The sequence below is a fragment of the Neocloeon triangulifer genome, unplaced genomic scaffold, assembly GCF_031216515.1.
Source record: "Neocloeon triangulifer isolate White Clay Creek 2 clone unplaced genomic scaffold, ASM3121651v1 ptg000001l, whole genome shotgun sequence".
In the NCBI taxonomy this organism is placed as follows: Eukaryota; Metazoa; Arthropoda; class Insecta; order Ephemeroptera; family Baetidae; genus Neocloeon; species Neocloeon triangulifer.
Genome location: NW_026775544.1, coordinates 214,664 through 236,670, shown reverse-complemented (window position 1 = coordinate 236,670; position 22,007 = coordinate 214,664). Strand labels below are relative to the sequence as shown.

The 22,007-nt window shown below is 39.5% G+C and overlaps 1 protein-coding gene across 1 annotated transcript in view; it reads right to left on the bottom strand.

Moving 5' to 3' along the window:
• Positions 1–22,007, bottom strand: part of LOC132198604 (synaptogenesis protein syg-2-like) — a 60,294-nt gene that overhangs the window by 6,615 nt on the left and 31,672 nt on the right. Inside the window, exons 8-14 of the mRNA XM_059622722.1 lie at positions 20,387–20,531; positions 19,321–19,451; positions 10,332–10,491; positions 8,579–8,872; positions 2,409–2,705; positions 892–1,125; positions 265–413 (exon numbers count right to left, since the gene is read on the bottom strand). Of these exons, the coding sequence (XP_059478705.1) occupies positions 265–413; positions 892–1,125; positions 2,409–2,705; positions 8,579–8,872; positions 10,332–10,491; positions 19,321–19,451; positions 20,387–20,531 (1,410 nt within the window). The remainder of the gene's footprint in view (positions 1–264; positions 414–891; positions 1,126–2,408; positions 2,706–8,578; positions 8,873–10,331; positions 10,492–19,320; positions 19,452–20,386; positions 20,532–22,007) is intronic.

Sequence of the window (22,007 nt, the reverse complement as noted above, 5' to 3'; positions counted from 1 at the left end):
CGTGTTAATCCTCCAAATTGACGCTTTGAAGTCCCCGTGGAAACTAATAAACAATGCTGTGCGCAATAAACAAACAAATAAAAACACCCCGCTGAGCTTTCTGCTGAAAAAGCTAAAGTGGATTAAAAAAAATTAAATCAATCGCACGCGCCAAAATGTTTTCTCTCTCGCCGTGTATTCAATTAAAATTTCAAGGTGTGCGCGAGAGTGGGTCGTAAAAAAATTACGACTATTGTCGAGGGAGATGATAGCGCGTTTAATTACCTTGAGAAGTGTGGATGTGAAATTTCCGTTGATGTTGCAGCGCTTGTAGAGATCGCCGTTGAGCGCCGCCTCGTCGGCGCAGTAAATATTCGAGTCTGGTGACGTGTTGCTGATGGGCAGGAATGACGCCACCAATTGGTAGTCGGAGTCTGTTGGCAAATAAATACAAATTTGAAACATATTTTATATTCTAAACAGTCCTAATTGGAAAGATTGGATAAAATTGCAATTTTTAGCATAGTTTAGCATGTATTTTATTCCAATTTGATTAGGGCTAGATAATTATATTATAAAATATTAAAAAAAAATTAATAATAATAATAATAAATTAAAATTGCTTATGAATAAATTCAAATAAGGCATAAAAAGTTGCATTTGATTTTGAACTCTATACAATTCTTTTAAAAATAAATCTCATTTGGTGAAATTTTTATTATTACAGTTGAGGAGAAATAAATTAATAATTAATTTAAATTTTATCGTTCAAAGATTACGTTACCAATGCCAGAGAATGTGTATTTTTTACATAGATATTTTCTGTGCGGAGATTTGAGAGAAATTTTGCATTGAATCGACAAAATTTTGTTGCACAAGAGGTCCCTGAGAATAAAAAAAAATTTTACAAACCTTTTGGGCAGGGTATCACATCAGGGTTTTTGTCGTCCTTCTCGTAAAGGTCCTCCACGTGCAGGTTGATGTTTGACTTTTCTTTGATCGGGTGATCCACCAGCGAGTGGCCCATGGCGTTCTGTGACCGCAGACTCAGCGCCGCCACCACCACCACGGCGGCCAGGAACAGCGAAATCAACACGCTGATCAGAACCCCGAGAATCGAAGCAAACTCGAACGCTGTCGACATTCCTTGCGGATTTAGAGAAATCAGAATGGTTTTGGCAATACACACAAATATACAATATTAAACCGTTAAAAAATAACCAAATTTTGCAATAGAATAATGATTTCCAATTTAAATTTAGAAATGACCTGATATTGTAATAAACAACAATTATTATTTATTTCATTAAAACATCATTTTGGAAGATATTATGTCAAACAAAATTTTGTTCATATTTTTTTTACAATGCGAAATCTACTATTAAGCCCAAGAGTTGCAAATGAATAGGGTTATTTTGTTTTCTTTGTTGTTGTGCTATTATTGATTTTATCTTTACATCATAATTATGCCGGCGTGTGAAAGGAAATCAATTAATCATAAAAGGAGCAAAAAACTGGAGCTCATTTGCGCCGAGCGACTGCGCTTCTCGGGCGTGGGTGATGTTTTTACGAGGGCACGTTCACGTCTTTAAATTTTAGTGCTCTATTGTGCTCGCAGTTGTCGGAAAACAAAAGAGCACTGCACATTTCACTAGTTTGCTTGGCACTTTTTCGCTCCCGGTGAAATTAATGAGGCGCGCTCTTGCTCAATTTTCAAATTAATCATCATCCATTGTTGTTGCCAGGCACTTTAACGAGATAAGCTGACTTACGGGCCAATTAGTAATAATTGGTGAAACGTGGACGAAGCGCTCGCCACTGTTAAAAATATACGCCTTTTTCTCGTGAAAGCAAAAAATCGGAGAAAGAGAAAAGAGGAAAAGGCGAACGCGTGTAGTTGCTTCTTGCAATTAGTCAAGAGGGGTCGCTTGGCAACGGGATTTTCCGACTGCTCACTGCAAAACTGATTGCCGCAGTTTCGCCTCTTCAGGTCTTAAAATCAAACGGAAAAAATCAGACAGGAAATTAATTGATTGCGAGAAATAAATGAGGAAAACATAACTGTTTATTAATTAGTCTCTAATTGAAAGATATTATTAAAAAAAATCCTGCATTTATAGAGCAGAACAAAAATAACCGCCAAATAATATTTGTTTTAATTAATTTGTGTTTCTTGTTCACCAACAAAAGAAGAAGAAGGCCAACTTTTTCCAAAATGATACTATTAACTATCTAATTTTTGAACACAAGAATGGGGAAGCTCATTAAATAGTTCCGCGCTTTGAAATTGTTTAAAAAAAATTGTCAAACACAATTTATTTATAAAATCATCCCCTTGATTTTAATTTTTCTATACATTAAAGTTATAGATTTAAAATAAAAAAATTGTTTTTCAGAAAAGGCCGAGTTGAAAAATTAAGTTGACCAACCTGTTTGCTTTTCGGCGGCCTTGAGCGTGAATCCCTCAATGGTGGTGGTTTCGCTCTTGCCCTTGTTGTTGGCCGCGTAGATGACCATTTTGAGGGCGCGGCCCGGTTCGAGCTCGTGCACGTTGAACACCGGGTAGGGACTGGTGACGTTCCGCACCAGTTTGCCAGAGGCCTGGTCGTAGATCTCGACGAGGAAGAACTGCTGCTGGCCGCCGTCGAAGCCCTCGAGACACTCGACCTCCACCGAGTCGCTCGTTTGGTTGACGACGCTGCAGTTGTATGGCGTGTCCGGGTGGCCTGCGGGCGAAACTTAATTATATCGACTGCACCCAACGACAAACACACGCAGTCACGCACCGAAAACTGCGCCAAAGGAAATCGCCATTAAAAAGAGGAACTTAAATAATATGCCCGATCAAAAACCTCTCATGGTATGATGGGAGAAAAAATATTCAACCAGTTTTAATCTCAATAAAAGAATGCGTGAAGAGTAAAACAATCGCACAATTTTAATATCAATTATTCTATGATTAGATTCATTTCTTTTTAAATTGATTTAATGAAGTGGATTTAAAAAAAAAATGAAACCAGTGAGTTTAGTAAGTACTGTGATTTTGCCAGAAATTTCTTTGGAAATATTTATTTCATTTATTTTATATTTTCCTCACATTTCGTTTTAGTTGGACACGACAAAATCCGAGGTTTCAAATTTAATTAAGCTATTGTATTGATTCTGAAACTAAATCATATGGAAGCATTTTTGGGCTTGTTGATAACTTTAAATTTTGTATTCAAATGAATGAAATGATAATCTTACCTAATCTAATATTTGTTAATTCTTGATTTGATCAAGGAAATCAAAAAGGAACTTACAAAAGAAGGATGTATCTAATGGAACGATTCCGATTTTGAAAATTAACCTGACTGATAAAATTTTGTTCTACCAATTGTCAGTGTAAGCTTTATTTATATTTATAAGCTTTTCTCGTCTAGCCTAGCCAACAGAAACGGGGTTATTCGAGCCATTGTGCTTGGAGAAGTGCATTCAATATTGATGATAAACTTTTCTTTCCCCAGCTGACTCTCGAGTGCTCCCCAGACCGACTTGGCATGCGACTGCCTTTCATCGGTGCTGCTGTTGGGCGGTCGCGGCGCGCGATGAGTGATTTATGGCTTATTATTGCACGGCTTATTGTTCGCCTCCGCAGTGCAACGCTCAATTAATTCCCGCCCCATTTCCCACGGGCTTTCGAGCCGGAAAAACGGGAAAAATATAACAGAGCTACGGAATATTATGGAGTTGCGTGATTCGGACTAATTGGCGGCCGTGGAAATTATCGAGATTTTCATTTTCCTCACCGCGGGCTGTGAAAGCGTTAGAAGCGTGCCATGAATCTTTCTTTTTTCCTGTGGCCCTGGACGTTTTTTAATGGAACCATTGCAATGGGAATTTCAGATATTAATAAGCACTGAAAATGCAGAATGGGTGGGAATTTTTTATAAATAATTTAGGCTCTTTTCGCTGTGAAAAATATTAAAAATTGATGGTCAAAAACTTGAAATGGGTGAATCATTTAGTAAAAATGGATAACTCATTTCATTTTCGTGTAAACCACGTGTATCCGCGACTACAGAGATGAAATTAATTAAGCTGAGATTATTATTTTTCATAATTAAATTTCTTCCACGGCGGCCATGATGGTGAACTCACTCGGTCGAGAGCCGTAAAATGGAATAAATTAGCTGGGGCGCGTGATTATAAATTCGAAACGGCGCTGCGTGGAATTGCGAAAAGTCTATTAAATTTGGCAAGCAAATTAATCGGGCTCTCTCTCGCCGCATTGAAGGCGCATTAAAAATTAAAATTCCCTGACATTTGGTAATTACGCAACGCATCTGCGCTATCTTGTGGCATCTGCGATGTGGGCCGGCGGCGGCGCCCGCGGGTCCGATATTGCATGCCACGTTGTTGTCTGCCTTAATTTATTCTAATAATAGCTTTTGTATGCGCATTAAATTAACCTGTGTGAAAGACCACTTGCAGAGCCTGCAAAGTTTCGCTCGTTATTCCGCTTATTCAGCACTAACTGGCGTACCATAAGGAAAATAAATTTTACATGTATGTACATAATTAGTGACCTGCTCAGTTACAAGTTCAGATAGAAAAGTTAATTTTAAGATTTGTTACAACAACAAAAAATTTTAAAATTCTCAGTTTCCTTGTAATTAAGTTTGTCACATGATAAAATGTATGAATGAATTTAATGACTATATTTCTTTGATAATGATGAACCATAATATGTAAATGTGAACACAAGTTTTTCATCGAAACTAAGAATATAAATTTTGAGATCTTTGTAAAATATAAACATATTAAAAAGCATTAAAAAGTAATTATGGAATTTAGCATTTTTTTAAGTAGAGTATAATTGATTATTTAGCAAAAACAAATTAGAAATAATCCAAATTACTTAAAAACAATTATTAATGACAATAAATGATTAAAAATTAAAAAAAGTAATTATTACACGTAACTATAAAAAATTTTAATTAGTACAAAATAATAAATAATCATAACTAAATTTATTCAATATAGATTTCCAGTTTTGTACTAGACTTTATGATTACTTCAAATTATTTAATGGAAATTTAAATAAGCTCATTTTTTCCAGTTTCAAATGGCTTAAAACCTGTGAAATGCCTGAAATGGTTTATTTTAATGATTATATAATTTACAAATTTTTTTGGGTTATGAAAATTTTTGCAAGTTTTTGTGACGTAAAATCTTTGGATGCATTCCAAGACATTTAAACTTTGAAGACAAAAGGCGGTGCACGTAATTAGCTTATGTTTTACTGCATCGCGACACGGTTTGTTGGACGGTAAATCGAACAACAAAGCCACTTTGCCGGATCTCTTTGTCTGCGCGAATTTTAATCACCGTTGCGCTTGCCAAACTCATATCTCGGCGCTCTCGGATGTAATTTCAGAATAGTTGCCGCGGAGAGAATAGCGAGCAGAGCCATTACTGCACACAGAGACGGTGAAACTAATCTCTGCGGGAAAATGAGTCGTCCGCCGCCGCCGCTTTTTTTATCCCTCCGTTTCCTCCTCCTCGCTCTGGCCTTTGATGGATTTTCATGCTCGGACTGATTCAAACCTGCATTTGACAGTCTCTCGCGCCGACAAAATTACACACACTGCCCAGGAGCGATGAGCGAAAATCAATTACCCGCACGTTATGCACACAAAAATATGTATCACTGACGTTAATCTGATTTTGTCCGATCGATTCACAAAAGGCTTTTGATGATATTATATTTGAAAGTTGTGTTTGCGATTAATCTGCACGTCAAAAACCAGAAAGTGGGGGCGGTGTTCGGAGCCGAAATTACAAAATCGCTCACGCTAATTTGTTTACGGGGCTGCCGCGGCGAATTAAAACACAGCTCGTTGTCCGGCGCAAAATTAGGTTTGCGAAATTGGTGCTCGATCGGTGGATGGACAAAGGGGAGAGACCATAATATTGGGCATTTTAATTGAAAATGAGCGCATTGGGATATTTCGGAGGCTTAATAGATATTAATTAATAATTATTTTAGATGATTGGTCGAAATATAGAGTGTTGAATTTGAAAATCGGATATGAAGGCATTAAATTAGTTTTAAACAAATATGAGCCAAAGTTTTAAAGCTTCAATTGAACGCAAAATTGAGAGGATTTTTTTTGTTAAATATTATTAAAAAATATAAATAAAAAATTTAAAGCTTTGAACTAATATTATTAACAATTTATTAATTTTAAGAACATTTTTTATAAAATCATGTTTTGTCTTTTCCCATACGGACGTAGTCGCTGATGGAAAGCACCCGGTTTTCACATTTCTCATGGTATTGTAATGAAATTTCACTTGTATCATTTTAAATATTAAAGAATTGTACTCTGATGGGTTATTTTCAATATACAAAATATAAATAAAAAATCATCTTACTAGGAATGTTGTATTTTTATTCCGTAATCTTTCTAGGAAAAGCCTTTTGGTACTGAAATGTAAAACTCGTCTCTCTTTCTGACCTTCTTTCTTTTGTTCCCTTTGCGCGAATATTCTGTTCTCGTTTCATCTCCTCTGTAGTAAAATTATCCTCTCCGCTTTTAGAACTCTCCGGGAAATTTCATCCGCCTCTTCTAGGATGTGTGCGGTATCATTGACACGAGAGGACAAAGGCTGATATGATCGGACAGCTCGTAGAACACGCTGACACTCGCACCTGCTGCGGAGCTAATAGAACGAGACAAGTTATGCAAGCCGCACGACATCTGTGCCGAGTTGTTGCATAACTACATTGATTCACTCTGGCTCCCTTTCTCAAACAGGCGGAGAGCGTGCAAGGTATGCTCATAATATGTATATGAAATTCTCGCGAGACGGTTGGAGTTTGAAAACTGACACGGTCTCTGATCGATCTGATGGACCAAGAATTCCAATAAATAAAACCACAAATATATAAATTTTCGTTTTTTCCTGTGGGATTCGGGAAAAAAATTGAGGATGAAATAAATGTTTTGAAATGGCAAAAATTCCACCTGTTACGAATAGGACGTGAAAAGTTTTGCACTCATTTGAATGATGAAAGGCCTAACGGAAAATAGCAGATGGTTCCTCCTTTTTGAAACATTGCCGCCGAGAGGCAGAAAGACAGGAAACGTGTTCGTTTACAAAACGCCGGCCGTTATATTCGCAATTGCGAGGACGATTTATTGCATTGACGGGGCAATTTGTATCCGGCATTTTCGTACACGTGATTCAAAATTCCCTGTGTGTGTGTGTTTGGTGAAAAGCGCTGACTTTTCACTCTCTGTGCCACCGCCACTCTCTCGCGCGCGCACAAACAAAAAAGCGACGTTTCTGACAGGCCCGCCGCCGGTCGCGCTCGTTCTCTCTATAAATTTCATCAACAATCATTTGACAAAAAAGAGAGTCACGGCGCCCGACCTACATTTCTGATTGCCAGCCGAACCGAGTGAGAATCGACCAATAATTTAATGTGACAAGACTGGCTGTTGCTCCGGCGAAGCGGCGAAAAAATTCAGATGTGACGCAAATGAAGCCGTCCAATTCGTCAATTCGCGTTTTTGTTTCGTTTTCAGCGGCAGAGAGCAACAAGAGGGGGAAATAAACTTGGAAAAAAGCAGCATAAATAAACCGGCTCGCCGAGTCTGCAGAAATATTGGCTACAAAAAGCATCAGGCGAGCAAAGGCGGAGTGCGCTCGCGAGTCAACTTATCTCATTATTTCCACTAAAGGGGGGCTCCCTCGCTCTCTATTTGAAAGCAGAGAAAAAAACTGCAAAGAGATGGCTGGCTGGCTGGCGGAGAGACAGAAAGAGAATCTCGTCGGCGGCGCTGACAAGATCGCATGCCCCGAGCGCAATTTAAAAGGCCGCCGCGCGCTTTTCAAAAGCACCCAGTTGTGTCACCGAAAATCACTTGTTAAAAGTTGCCAAGTCACAGAAATGCGTGTTGAGAGACCGAGCACGCCCCTCTGCCACTCTACTTCATTCAAACATGTGTGTACACATGTTGTGGCCCTAGCACGGAATTCAAAATGTATACATTTGTACACAAGTTGTGACTTTTGTAACATGATAATAATATACTATTCATTTATTCAAAATCAAACCTATTAAGACAATCTATGGTTTTTTTTCTTCACGCCGACTACTCAGAAGCGTCACCGAAAACTCCTTGCTTGGCCAGTGTGCTGAATTGTGTCGTAATTATTTCAGTTTTTATAAATATTCGTTTAAAATTATTTAATTTTCTTTGGTTTTCTTGTCAAAGAGCATTGTAAAAATTGCTGCCAAATTATAAAAAAATAGTAAATTTTTATAAATAAATAATTTTATAAAATCTCTCTGTTCTTATAAAAAATTAGACTCTTTAAATGCAACAAACTAACTTGCTGAAAGCTTTTATTTAGTAGTGAGAGAAGAAAAGAAAAAGTTTTTCCTTGGGATGATTGTTTCGAAGCAGTTTGGAGCAAATTTGCTATTGAGCCCTGTGGGAACGCTTTGGGGTGGCAACATAAATATAATATCACAGTGTACGAAACGCATGCATGCGTGAATGTTGATATTTGCAGAGGAACGTTGTATGTAATGTACACGTACCTGCGGCTATGATGTGGAAAACGCACGGTTCCTGCTGCAGGCCGGCGGTATTAGAAGCCGAACACAAAACCGTGCCGTAATCCATCTCGCTAATTGGCTTATAAGTGAGCGTTGATCGCGAGTCCTCGGTCTGGAACTTGGGCTTGGCTACGTCGAATATTTCGGCCGTGTTGTTGAAGCTCCACTTGAAATTCTCGGCGGGCGGGTACGCCAGCACCTCGCACACCACGCTCGCCTGCTCGTTGCGTGCCACGCCGTACACGCGCTTCTGCTCAGGCTTGCAGATCGGCTTGTCTGTGGATGCGCAACGAACACTTTTAATTAACCGGCCCCAAAATGATTTACCGACTAATAAACGAATAATTGAACTTCTACCGCGCCCCGAGCCCGGCCGGGGAACAACGCCAAGCTCATGCTTTTTATCCTCACAAAGTTGCAAAAAAGAAGGTAAAAATTTTAATTACCATCCAAATTAAGTATATAACTCGCTCAAATAAACTCACTCAGGAGCAAACATTTACAAAATTTTGGTATTATAATATTAATTTCGTTTGAGGATGGTAACATAAAACAAAAAAATCAAAGAGAAAAACAAAGAAGATCTCATAAATTGCAAAAAAAACTGTCTTTTATAAAATCTATTTAACTTTTAAAGGAGACTAAATTTATTTTTTTGTATAAATACAAACTTCATCAGCTTGTTCCTCTTAATGAAAATCTCCTTGTGCCCAACATTTTTTACAATTCGCATCTTTCTGCAAAATGCTCTTCTAATAATAAATATTTAACTTTGTTCTTGATGTAGTGTTTGTGTAACTTGGCGACTCGAGTGCAAAAGATTGAAACTTGTAAACAGAGATGCCATGTTTTGAGCCTCTTGAGTCAATAAAGAATGAATTTAATTCCATATATTGCCGCCCACACACCACAATGTTAAATAGCATGATGTTTTTGGGGTAGAATTTCACATGCTATAATTAAGGCATTGACAAATTAAAACAAACTGATATTTTGTTTGCTGCCTGGGACAAAAAAATTACCAATCAACTGATTTATTGAAAAAAAAAATCCTTTATATTTCTATTGAAGTAAAAAAATAAAATAAACCACTTTTCAAGGGCGAGCAACACCCTTTCCCTGAACAGGTATTTATCTTGCAAAATTTGATAGTAGCATAGAAAATCATAAGGATTGTGCAATTAAGGGGACGTGAAAATTTAATTTTCTTTTTAAATAGAAAGGTGATTTAATAAATCTCTGCTAGTATTCTTTTTGCTTATTTTGTTCCCCTACATTTAACTTTTATTATAAGTAGAGTACAGAATAATATTATCAATAGACAATAAAATTTCAAATTCCACTACCACTATTCTGTTCTTTTTACTCTCTCAAAATAGGTTGAAAAAATATGAAAATATATTAAATAAAATAGGGAAGGAATTAAAAAAAAAACGCTAAACTTATATCCACTATAATTTGAAATTAAAAATCTTGCCAAATTAAACATACTTTTCTATCTGGAGTAAAAGTCGGGGGAAAAAAGCATCTCCGTTTAAAATTTTGCCTGTGGCGACGGAAAAGCCAAAGGGTAATTGCGCGCGATCAGAGGGATTAGCCCTCTATATCACTTAATGGGCCTTGGACTAATTAATATCAGTTTAAATGGAGATCAGGTCTGGCGTGGTTCCCCTTCCGCTCTCGGCAAAGTTAAATACAGCACATGCGAATAAATATGGGTCTATTCTATACTCACACATGACGCGCAGCTCGACAACGTTGCTCTCGCCGTCGCCCTCGATGTTGCTCGCCGTGCATGTGTAATTTCCTGCCTGCTGCTTCTTCACCCCCTGCAGAGCCAGATCTCCGTTGCTCATTATAACGCCGCTCTTTTGGTTGTGAACCACCACTTGACCCTGTTTGGCAACACACGAAGGAAAAACTTAGTTTAATTTGGCCCACGCTCGCTCGCAAACAGTCCAAACAGACCGACACAGACGGAAAAGCAGGGGCAAGGGCAAACAAACAAAACAACTCGGCGGCGGCGGCACTTTATGACCGGCCGGGCTATATAAGAAACGCAAAAACATTTTAGCAGCTCTTGGTCACGGCCGCCACCTTATCGTTGAAAATAAACCACAGCAATATTATGGTATATGTACAGGCAAAATTTATTATTATTATATATATTTTTTTTAAATTTTGTTACTTTATATATTTTAAAACTCTCATAAGAAGTGTCTTGAAATTCTGCATTTTATTTTTATTTTACAGAATGAGAGTTTTAAATTAATTTTATTTCAAGGGTCTTGAAATATTCAATAATTCTAATTGGAAGTCACATGATTAGTCAATGTTTGCAGAATGTTGCAATCTAAGTGGAAAATTATTCAATCAACCAACATACAAATTAAACATTAATAAATCAAACTAAAACGCAATGATCTGTAAAAAAATCTCTTTTGAATTTTCTAACAAGATTTAGAACAAAACACAGTAAAAATAATTGAATATTACAGAAAAAGTAGAAATTTATGAAAAAATATTATTAGAAAAAATAAATATAAAATCTGATTCATATAATATAAATACTAATATTTTGCATTATAAATTAAAGATTTTTTGTAATAAAAAAAGAATAGTAGTGCACTTTGAGGAATGAAAAACAATAAATTTCAACAAGGAGCGAGGAGCCCGTTTTGTCCAGCCAGGTTTGTAGGTGAACTAACGCACTTTAAAATTCAATTTCCATCGAACTTTTATTTGGTTTTATCAAAAGCTGGCCGTTGGTGGTTTTTCAAAGCGGATTTGGGCCCTTTTCCGGCGACTGCAAGGCCAAAGTTTGGCGTTGGAAGCAAGTGAGTGTAGCAGTGGCCGTACATCCGCACACAAAGCAAGAGGGGACCGAGGTTGGCCGGAGCGAGTGAATGGCAATTGCCATTATTACAATAACCGCGCCCGTGAACCGCTGCTGCGATGAACATGTGCCCGAGTTCTCTAGGCTTATTTCGATCCGCTCGCCCTGGTCTCTCTCCCTCTCTCTCTCTCTCTCTCTCTCTCTCTCACTCAATTTTGTTGTACCCCCTTTGTACACTTGACAACCGCAGAACGCGCGTTCTTTGCTAGCTCTTGATGTTGTGCAAACAAATTATGTGCACGTTCGCTTTGATGGACTTCATTAGACGCAGCGCGCGATATACATATGCGCATGCACATATATTCGCCGTGGTTCGTCTAATTGAGAAATAAACTCGCCCGCCGGTTTATTACGTCCTATAATCCGCAGCTCTCGGCACGACCGGGGCGCTAACAAGTTTTCGTCCGGCCGTCAGCCCGCCCGCTAGTCGGTAATTGCGTACGTTCGTACTCAGCTAATTAATGCACGGCTCGACATTATGACCTCGACGGCAGAGCATCATTTGCATTTTCTTGCCGGCAAAAGAGCCACGCTGGATATTAATCACTGCTCGCGCGCGCAATTCCGTCAAAGGATCACGGGGATGCCTTCAATGCGGGGGCCAGGTTCAAATTTCATGCAAATACGGGAGAAGCAAATTTTAAACGCGAAACATAACAGAAGGTTAATTTTTCTAAAGATGCGGAATAAAAAATATTGTCACAGCGTAACATAGCGTTCGTTTTTACGTTAAAAAATATATATCTGTATAATAATCCACTTGCAATGCGCTGGAATTAATGTTTGCAAGGCTAGACTTCGGAGAAGCGGAAATAAAAAAAATAATGATCTCATAAATATCTTGAAAGACGAAATAAGTTACAATAGTAAATCGCTGACTAAATTTAAATAGTAGTAACTCATTTATACAATAATTAATATTTTTTTAATTTGTCAGCTTTTTATTGTGTTAATAAAAACAACGTGATTTTGTATGAATAATCAACTCGCCACTTGTAGTATTTAATTAAAGATAAAAAAATTACCATAGAGGTTTTTGAAGTTGTCGTTACATCAAGAAATTCATAAAAAATAATAATTAATTCCCGCAAGTGCTACAAAATTGAAAGTTTAGTAAAAAATGTATCTTATACTTTAATTGCAAAATGTGTTAATTTATCTATCTAAAAAACGCAATTGTTGCCTCTTAGAGGGATGCTTTCATTTAAATTCGTTCAAGGCACCGTAGAAATTGAACAATCCCTTGATATAATTAATAGGCTCACCATTAGCTGTAACTTTCCATCACTATTACCAGCATCTAGCGTAGTTTCTGCACTGTTGTTACAAAATATTATTTTAATTCTGTTGAAAGAATTTGAAAATTTGGTTTCAGGTCTAATGGGTCCAAAACTTGAATTTAAAATTTAAGATTTAGAATGAAAACCCACGATTGAATGCATTGTTACTTCAAAATTCCCCAAAAATAAAAATACATTGTTAATCTGTACCAATAAAAGCTTGTAGAAGATTGTGAGAGCCAAGTTTTATCGCTTTTCTCAGAATTGAATAAGTCATTAATTCAAGCAGGGTAAAAATTTGGAATATATTAATGAAGAGACGTCATTCTTATGCGAGATACAAACTTTTAATGTGTTGGTTCTCAGAAATCGATCCGGGCCCCCGCTGCAGACGGTCTCTCGCTGTGTATTAATTATTCGCGCTCGTTTGTTTCTCTGCCCCGGTACGATGCAGCCGTGTATATATTAATTAGAAAATGAGACAGCGAACGAAACGACTGCTAATATTGCACTTGAGCAGCAGGCAGCGGCAGCAGACAAAACAAATTTCCTCCGCTCCCTCGCATCCACTTATTTTCGAGTAAGTCGAGCGCAAAAAAGAAACTGTATGTGCGGCCCATCGATCTCTGTCTGCGCCACTACGTCTTCTAAATTTGAAGTTTTCACAAACAGTTTTTCATTGAATTTGTATTCGCGGCTTCCTTACGCGCGTCAGGGAAGAGACGCGAACACAAATTTTATGACTTAATACCGTCACCGTCTTCTTCCCTCGCCATTGTTATTAAATTTCGCGAGCGCGACACGGTGGCGGAAGAGAGAGCGAGAGACGACGTTATTTTCTTTGCACACACACACACCCTCACACGACGCGCAATCGCGGCGATCCATCAAGCGCGGTGTAAACAAATGGAATGATTAATCGAACAACCGCAGCACATAACAGAGGCTTGTGTCTTTTTTAATTAATTTACGAGGCAAAATAAAAACAAATTCACTTGCATGTTATTCACGGGGCGGATGAAATAATGCACGACAATAACTTATAATTAATATGACAGGGGAGACAATAACACCAGAGAAAGATTAAGTGGATTCGCCGGGCTGAGCCCTTGGCGGCGGGGGTGCCGCCGGCTCTGATATTGAAAAGGGGCGCACACTGTATTACGGCCGAGTAAGCACTCGCGACGACAAGCCTTTATATGAATGTATGCAATCAAGAGCGGGCCATGCATGCTATTAGAAAAGGTGCGCGCAGGGAGTGCAAATATATATTAGAACAGGTCCCTTTGCTTTCTCTGGCCGTCGTCGTCGAAATCTTTCAACTCTCGAGACCTAATGGGGTGGGCGGGTGGGGGGGGGGGGAGGGCGGCTTGTTACACGGACGCAGCACGAATATTAAAGAGATTAATGAGCTGTATGAAGGGGCGAGGTTGATATAGACAGCCGAGTTTGGCAAAACGTAGCCAAAGTGTGTGTGTGTGTGTGCCCGGGCTCGCCTACTGCCCGCCCGCCCGCCCGCCTGCCGTGATATATGAAAGGAAAATTCAATATTCTTTGCCTGCTCCGGAGCCGCCGGAGCACAATGGAAGAAGAGATACACGGCAGCGAGCTTAATGCGTAGATGAGAGTAAAGAAAGATGAGAAATGTATTCTCGGCGCCGCACGCCGAGCTGCTCTCAAACGAAAATGAACCATCATCAATTCACCATAAGTATGCGTGGGTTCCATGCCGAGACACACTCACACACGGGAAATCGGAACTAATAAATATTCACGGCGCTAAAAACCACTTCTGCATAACAATTATTTCTACCTGCGGATTCTCTATAGAGTTGTTGATTTCCTTGCACCAAAATCTGTTTATGTTATTGAGCGGATTATGAAATTTAAAAAGAACCAGATTTTTTATACAAATATATTATGACTTGGTTGCAATAGCAATATAGCATTTTAATTTCAATATATAGGCTCCTCTAAAAAAATATAGATGGAGTTTCGTTTTTCAGCTCTCTTCGATTTAAAATTGAATCCTATTATTTTAGTGACTAAATACAAAATAACTATCGATTTTCGTCAGAATTTTGCATACTGAATTTCAGAGCTGCCAACCCCAAAAAACATAGTCTCAAATTTTAAAGCTTTGGTACTTTGAGAAATGGTACTCCGAGAGCATGTACTTGCAAATTCATAATTTAATTATAATATAATATATTAATTTTAAATATATATATTTTAATTTTTTTATAAAAAATAAAATGAATACAAATTTTAAAATAAAAATTTCGATAAAAAGAAACTCTTTTGACTACAAAAAGTTTCAAACAAATATTTTTACGAATAATTATTCATAAGAATCATAAGCTTGCTTTTCTCTTGAAAAATTCTAGCGATAATGCTCATGCATATATATAAAGCAGAATATTGTCTTTTCTTTAATTAAACACAAGCAGAAGACACAACAAAGGCTCCTCGAATAGCCGAATTTCAATCACGAATCCATCTCGATTGAAACTTTTTCATCAAAATTAAGTAGTCTTGGCAAAACATGCATTATTACGAAATCTCTAATCCATCCTTATATAGAGCCTGTAAAAGTTCATCTCAACTTTTTAAAGTTTATATCTTGGCAGCTGATAGTGGAACAAAATTAGTTATTACACAAGTTAGAGTTTTATGGACCTTTTAGATTGTGAGTTATGGCAAAGCAGCCGCTCGGCTCGAAGCACAGGTTTATTGAATGTCGATTTTGACGAGTTTGATGTGTAGTGCAGAACGACGGCTCAATAAGCAAAGCATAACCTGCGCGTTGCCTGACGTTGCAAATCTTTTCAGTCGCTTTTCCGCTCTCGCTTATATTGTGCTGCTGGCAGCTGCAGCAAAGCGCCCGAGCGTAGCCGCCGGAAAACAAAAAGTTAAGACGCGCGCAAGCCCACTTTTCATCATTCATTCCACCGGCGTTTCGCTACCCCCCGCCACCCTTCTTTTATCATTTCCCCTCGCGCTTTCATTCGCCGGGAATTTAATTACGAGCTGCTAATTTACTCAAAACAAACGAAATTTTTCGCTGACAAGAATTCGTTGCAGATCCGCGCTTTTAATTTGCCCCGGATCTTCTGTCTGCTTGCGTTGTAAATCAAATCTGACAGTTTCGCCTCCGTGTCCGGCCTGTGATACGCCGAGATTTGACATTCGCCGAGACAGATCAATTGCACTTAAGTGGAGAAATATCTGGCGTAATGGCGAAATGGCATGTGCGCAGCGACCGCAGGGCTTTCGTGACCGCTCGCTTGAACGCGCGCGCTCCGGTTGTGCTTTTTTCTATTTATTATAACCAAAGAGCACAAATGAAATTGCGACCATTGCGTCCAAACAGCCCGTCAGACAATGATAAATATCCAAAATGGAACAAATTTGAGCTCGGTATCATTGAAATATATAGTGCGGAATGGAAGGAAAATATATAAAAACAAAACAGAATGGATGATTCAACATGACATGCATTAAGCTGGGCTCCAATTCTGTAAGGGGAATTTACCGTTCTATTTTTAGCCTTACCCACTATTCTACCTCAGCTAAAAGATATAAGTTTTTTACTTTTAACAAATAATCAAAAAAGGTAGGTATGTTTATACTCGGAAGAAAAATAAGGGAGTATCTTTGCATCTGCTGAAATTATTCGCAATAAACGAATGTCCTTAAAAATTATATAATTTTGAAAATAAAAAAATAAATAACATCAAAATAACTTCATAATCCTATTTTTGCAAACATTCATAATAAGTATAAGGAATTTCAGATTTTATTCTTAAGGAAGTTCACTTTTGCAAACGCCCGGTCTGTTCCACAAAATACAAAAATATCTTAAATTAATTCAGCCAAAATTTAAAAAAGCACACACGACTCGCTCACACAATCAACATAATCTCATTCAAGCAACAACATCATTAAAGCAAAAAATAAAACTTTTAACTGCTCCAGATTTCAGCCATTTTACACCAAAGTTTCCTCTTACGTGTTTGTTGCGCTTGTTTCATTGAACATTGAATCGAATCAATAGCAAAATTTCCGGCTGATTAGGGAGCATTCCATTAGCATTGCGCACATAGCTCGTTGAAGAGAACGAGTAGGAGGCGAGCTTATTTTAAACTACACCCGAGGCAATTAGTTATCCAGGCGTGCATAATTTAATAGTAAACGATGCCAGGCAGGGAGGAGCAGCCGGGAGCCGAGATTTTTTAATATGAGAGAGCAGCAGAAATTCGCTGAATAATGTGCAGAAAAAATTCGCTCGGAAAAGCTATTCAACGCGAGCAGCTGTCGAAAGGAGCAAACGCTATTACTTACAAAGAGGCAACGAAAAAAAAGATATAGAAAGAGAGAGAGACGCTGGTGCCTTTTTATTGATTATTTATCGCACGCTTAAACTGTTTACTGAATTGAAAAAATGCAATTGAGTGTGCTTAGGGATAAAATATATCTACGGGAGTGATGCTGGTGAATAAAACGCGGCAGTTGAGCGGCGCGGCACTCGCAACACGCATTCCACATGCAAATTGGCTGTTGGCAGAACAATCATTCCATCCCGTAGAGTAGAAAAATAGCGCCGTTGCCGCCGCCGCCGCCGCTGATGGTAGTTTATAAATGTGTAAAGGGCATGTGCATGCAGAGAATGAAGGAGAACGAGCCAAGTGTAAATCGCATTTTGCTTCTCCACTTTTCCATATGCATGAGTCTTAAGTCGTCGACGCTTCGACGGAGGCAAAAAGAAGCACGCGGTATAAATTTGCACTGCGAGCAAGGCAAAATATTATCGTTGCGAGAACGCGAAAATTAACAGCCGATGTTGCTCTCTCTCTCTCTCTCTCTCTCTCTCTTGCTAGGAAAGTTTCTCGTCGCGCGCCAAGTGGGCTGATTTGTAACTTGAATTAATACGCGTGTAATTTATGCCATAATAACGGCGCCGGAGTTAGAGAGAAATCGTGGAACGAGTTTAGATTGAGCTTGAGCACTCTTGCCGTTTGTCAAGTTAATTGGACTTGCTGGTTCGGAGTAAGTGATTTCTGCCACGATAGATAATGTAGCTCTCCTTTTATTTAGCTTTGTGATTTTTGAGTTGAAACTATTAATATTCCTCTCAGTAAATAATTTAATAATTGAAAATTTTGACAAGATTACTTTTAACTGTAACAAATTTTTCTGAGCATTACATTAATTTTGTAAGCAGTTAAAAAAATAATGACGATTAAATTATGGATTGCGGTAGTTTGTAATATATTGAAATAATAAATAATAACACAGTTATAAATGACATGAAAATTTCTTGACTGTACAGTCTAGCTCCGTTTGAGTTTTCATGGTGGCATAAACTTTGAATTCAATTTGCAGACCGCAACTTTGGCGAAGAAATAATTTAGCGTGTGCTTGTTTGCATGCAAGCGCACTCATGTAATTACACTTTTTTGTTGTCCTCTCTTTGCAATTCGGGCACTCTCTAGGCTGCCAGTTTTTGTGTATGTGTGTGTTTTATTTTTCCATTCCGCTCTTTAGTTTGCATACAAATGGAAAAACTTGGTCAAATCCCACACAAAAGAACTTGCACGCAGACAAACTGAATACAAATGCCGCCCGAGAGAGAGAGTATGTTTATATAGGCATTAAAATTTTGCAGTAAAACAAAAAAGTCGCTAGCAAAATATAATAAAAACTAAAAAAAAGTCGGTGGCGAAAGCAGGCCGGCCGGACGATTTCATCACAGCGGCGAAAAAAAAGAATCGAGGCCGCGAACGAACAATGCAGTTATTCATCCATCCACACTGGCGCATTTTTATTCCTCTAGAGGACACGCGGACGGACGTGGGTGGATGGGTGGGTGGGCGAGCGAGCGAACGATATTTTGCACTGCACGGATAGGGTGTTAAAAAAGTATAATGCTTTCAGAGTAATTAAAAATTCCCTAGCAGAGAGTGGTAATGCGCGCAACTCCCCAGTCAATTCCGGTGCTAACGCGCGGGTAATTCGAGAAGCTCACAGGGGAGATCCGAGGGAGAGAAGGAGTGAATAGAGCAATTCATTTGACACTGTATACACAATACGCCTGCGAGATCCAATCAGCAGACTCTCTCTTTCCCGGGGAGAGAGAGAGAGAGAGGCCCTCAATCGGCCCTGGTCCTTGATATATAACTGAGCAAGGTTGTTGAATGAAAGAGAGTCTGCGGAGGAGGGCGGCGGGAGGGGCGGACGGGTGGAGGACTCATCCTCTCATCTACCGGGCTATAAAGTATTCTTTTCATATCTTGTTTACCCCCGGGAGATACAACACAACGGAGTGAGTGGTGCACTTATAATTACGAAAGCAAGCGCCCCAACCGGCAGGTCTTTATTTTTCCACCCTTTCCTCGACGGCGCAGGCAGGCAGCCCGCCCAACACGCCGACGCGCGACACCTACCCTTGCTTTTTCGCGCGTATAAAACACAAACAGAGAGAGAGACACACACACACAGTGGAATTAGCGCAAGAAAGAAGGGGTTAAATGTGTATATATACGTACGTTGTGCTTCCACACCACCTTGTAGGCAATCGGGTTGGCGTTGACTTTGCACTCGAAGTAGACGTCGTCGCCCTCCTCGATGTCCTCCGGGTTGAGACTCGATCCCAGCGCCAGTTTGACGACGGGCACATCTGCAACGCGGATTTAAAGAGAAGAGAGGAGTCAATCGGGTCTCCAACTTTTCGCATGGTTGGGTGCGAAGAACTGCACTGGGGGAGAGCAAAATCACAGAGCGGCGGCGAACAAAATTCCTCGGGCAGGCCAAGTTTATATCGAAAGAATGCGCCTTCTCGCCCCAGAGCCCGCCCGCCCGCCGCTTCTGTTGATGCTTTTATGTGTATTGTTCGCCGCCGCCACTGCAGAGGAATTTATGTTTCTCGCGAAAATGACAAAAGTTGTTTTTTTCCTTCTCATTCGTCTCTGCGTTTGCCCAGCAGCTGCTCTATGGATGTTGGAGGGAGATGTGCTTGGAAAGTCCGATATTGCGAAACAATCTCGAACAACTTCCTATCGTTTTCTTGGAATATATTTGGAAAAATGAATACATCAAATCTAAATATTTCAAAGAATTTTTTTTCAATCAACCCATAAAATATGCACTGAGGATTCATTGGCGTGTCATCTCCATCTCCACACAGATTAACATAATTGGACAGTTTTGTTTGGACACTTTCAAATTAGCCCAAACTTCATAATTAAAAAAAAAAACCTGAAAGATCTTAATTTACCAATTCCAAGAAATAAATAATAAAGTGTTTTTAACCGCGGTTTAACTATGAAACTAAAAAAAAATATTGGATTCCTTACCAAAAATTTATCAAAATCCTGTTTTATGGAATTTAGATTTTTTTCGAATAGATCGCCTAGCTTTAGTAAAACTTTGGCACCCATATTGGATATTTTCCAAAGCTTTTCTCCCTTCAATGTCTTCTCAATATAGCAGCTGGTGGTAGTGTGGCGATCGACTTTGTGTGTTTGACAGCGACACCGGTTGTTGGTGTTAGTTGGGAAGGGACGGATTGAACGAAAGAGCTATACAAGGAAAAGCAGAAAGTTGGCAACTTACAAAAAACGTTTAATTTCCAAGTGTCTTCTTCGACCCCAGCCTGGACGCGGGGATTATCAGCGCGACACGTAATAGTTTTCTCGTGATCGATCATGGTTGGGGTGAACTCCAGGGTGGAGGTTGTCATGTTGCCGTCCGCAGACACCTAATGAAAATTTCCAGCTGTACAAGACCAATAATAATAACACCAACACATCCGCAAGAATGTATTTCTGCTCGCCGCAGAGCAGAGAAAGAGAGAGAGAGAGGCAGGGGGGCGCATGAACGAACGCCACGCGGGGTATTATCGGCGTTTGTGCGGCGCGGTATAATATTGTGCACAGGCGGCAGCACACCGCCCCATTTACTCATTTTATCATTAGCAATAAATCAGTGGAGAGCGGACCGCAGCTTTTCACTCATGAATTTACACGTTTATTTTGTCCACGCATGCACTTTCCTTCTTGCTCTGCGGGTTGCCGTGTCGGTTGAAAAAAAAATATATAAATGCACACACATGTATGTACACAAACTTTTCCGAATAAAAGCAGAGAGCTAAGAAATAAGTCGGAACTTTTATTGCATGATGGCATGACAATTTGGACTTTAATGAAAGCATTCGGAATATGTTTGTGATTTTATTGCCTTTTGTCGGCTGCACAGGGGCAAACGATCGTTTGCGAAGCGTTATTGCGCTACTTTGTACCGCGGCGGGTTAATGCAAATACGGACAGACACAAAACGAGCAGCAGCACACTTTTGCAATATTCCGCGTATCCGACGGAAGAGCGGCTTTAAAATGAAAATATTCGCCACTTTCGGCTTTGCAAGTAGCATAAAAAGGCTTACAAGTGGTCTATAGAGCACTGAATATTGAGTGGGGCAAAAGCAACTTGTACAAAGTTAATAAAGATTGCGAGGGAATATTAATCGGAGCTCGCTCCTGCTCGAGATGGGTTTCTTTCGCGCAGATCAAAAGGGGCCGCCGAACTTGAAATATTATGACGGCGGATGGAAAAAGAGGGAAGCGCGCGTCTCTTCTCGCGGGCCTGCGAAATCCATTTCGTCTCCACCATATACGAATAATCGCGAGAGGAGAAATAGCGGCACTTGTTAGAATAAATTGCTTTTTTTATCTGGCGCGCGGTTTGATAAAATATCAGAGATGAAATCTAGAGAAAAAGGAGAGGTGTCATCTTTTAACGAAGGAGACCGTTTTAATATCAGGGCTTATTTCCCGTGCTGGCTTTAAGAAGCAGCGACCTTTTCACCCTCTCTCTCTCTCTTTGCTGGCCGGTCGATGTCGTCGGTCGGGGCGAACACCCCCTTGAATCATAACATCGACGAGCAGGAAACAAGTTTTCGTCGAGAGAGAGAGAGAGAAGATGAGATAAGCTGCTCGCTCGCAAATGGGATGTGTGCCCCCTCTAAAAAATAATTGTGCGACTGTGTTTCACACATGCGCCCTGTCAGGTCGCATCTCTCAAATATCGGATTCAGGCGGTGTAGAGTGCCCTCGGGCACGCAATTTCGTCCCAAATGGAACGCGCATCAGAACCCATCAAATTGACACACAGGCCCGGTCGGAGAGTGCAGAGTGCCGAGCAAATTAGTCCTAATACTGCTTAATTTGGTTAGGCTG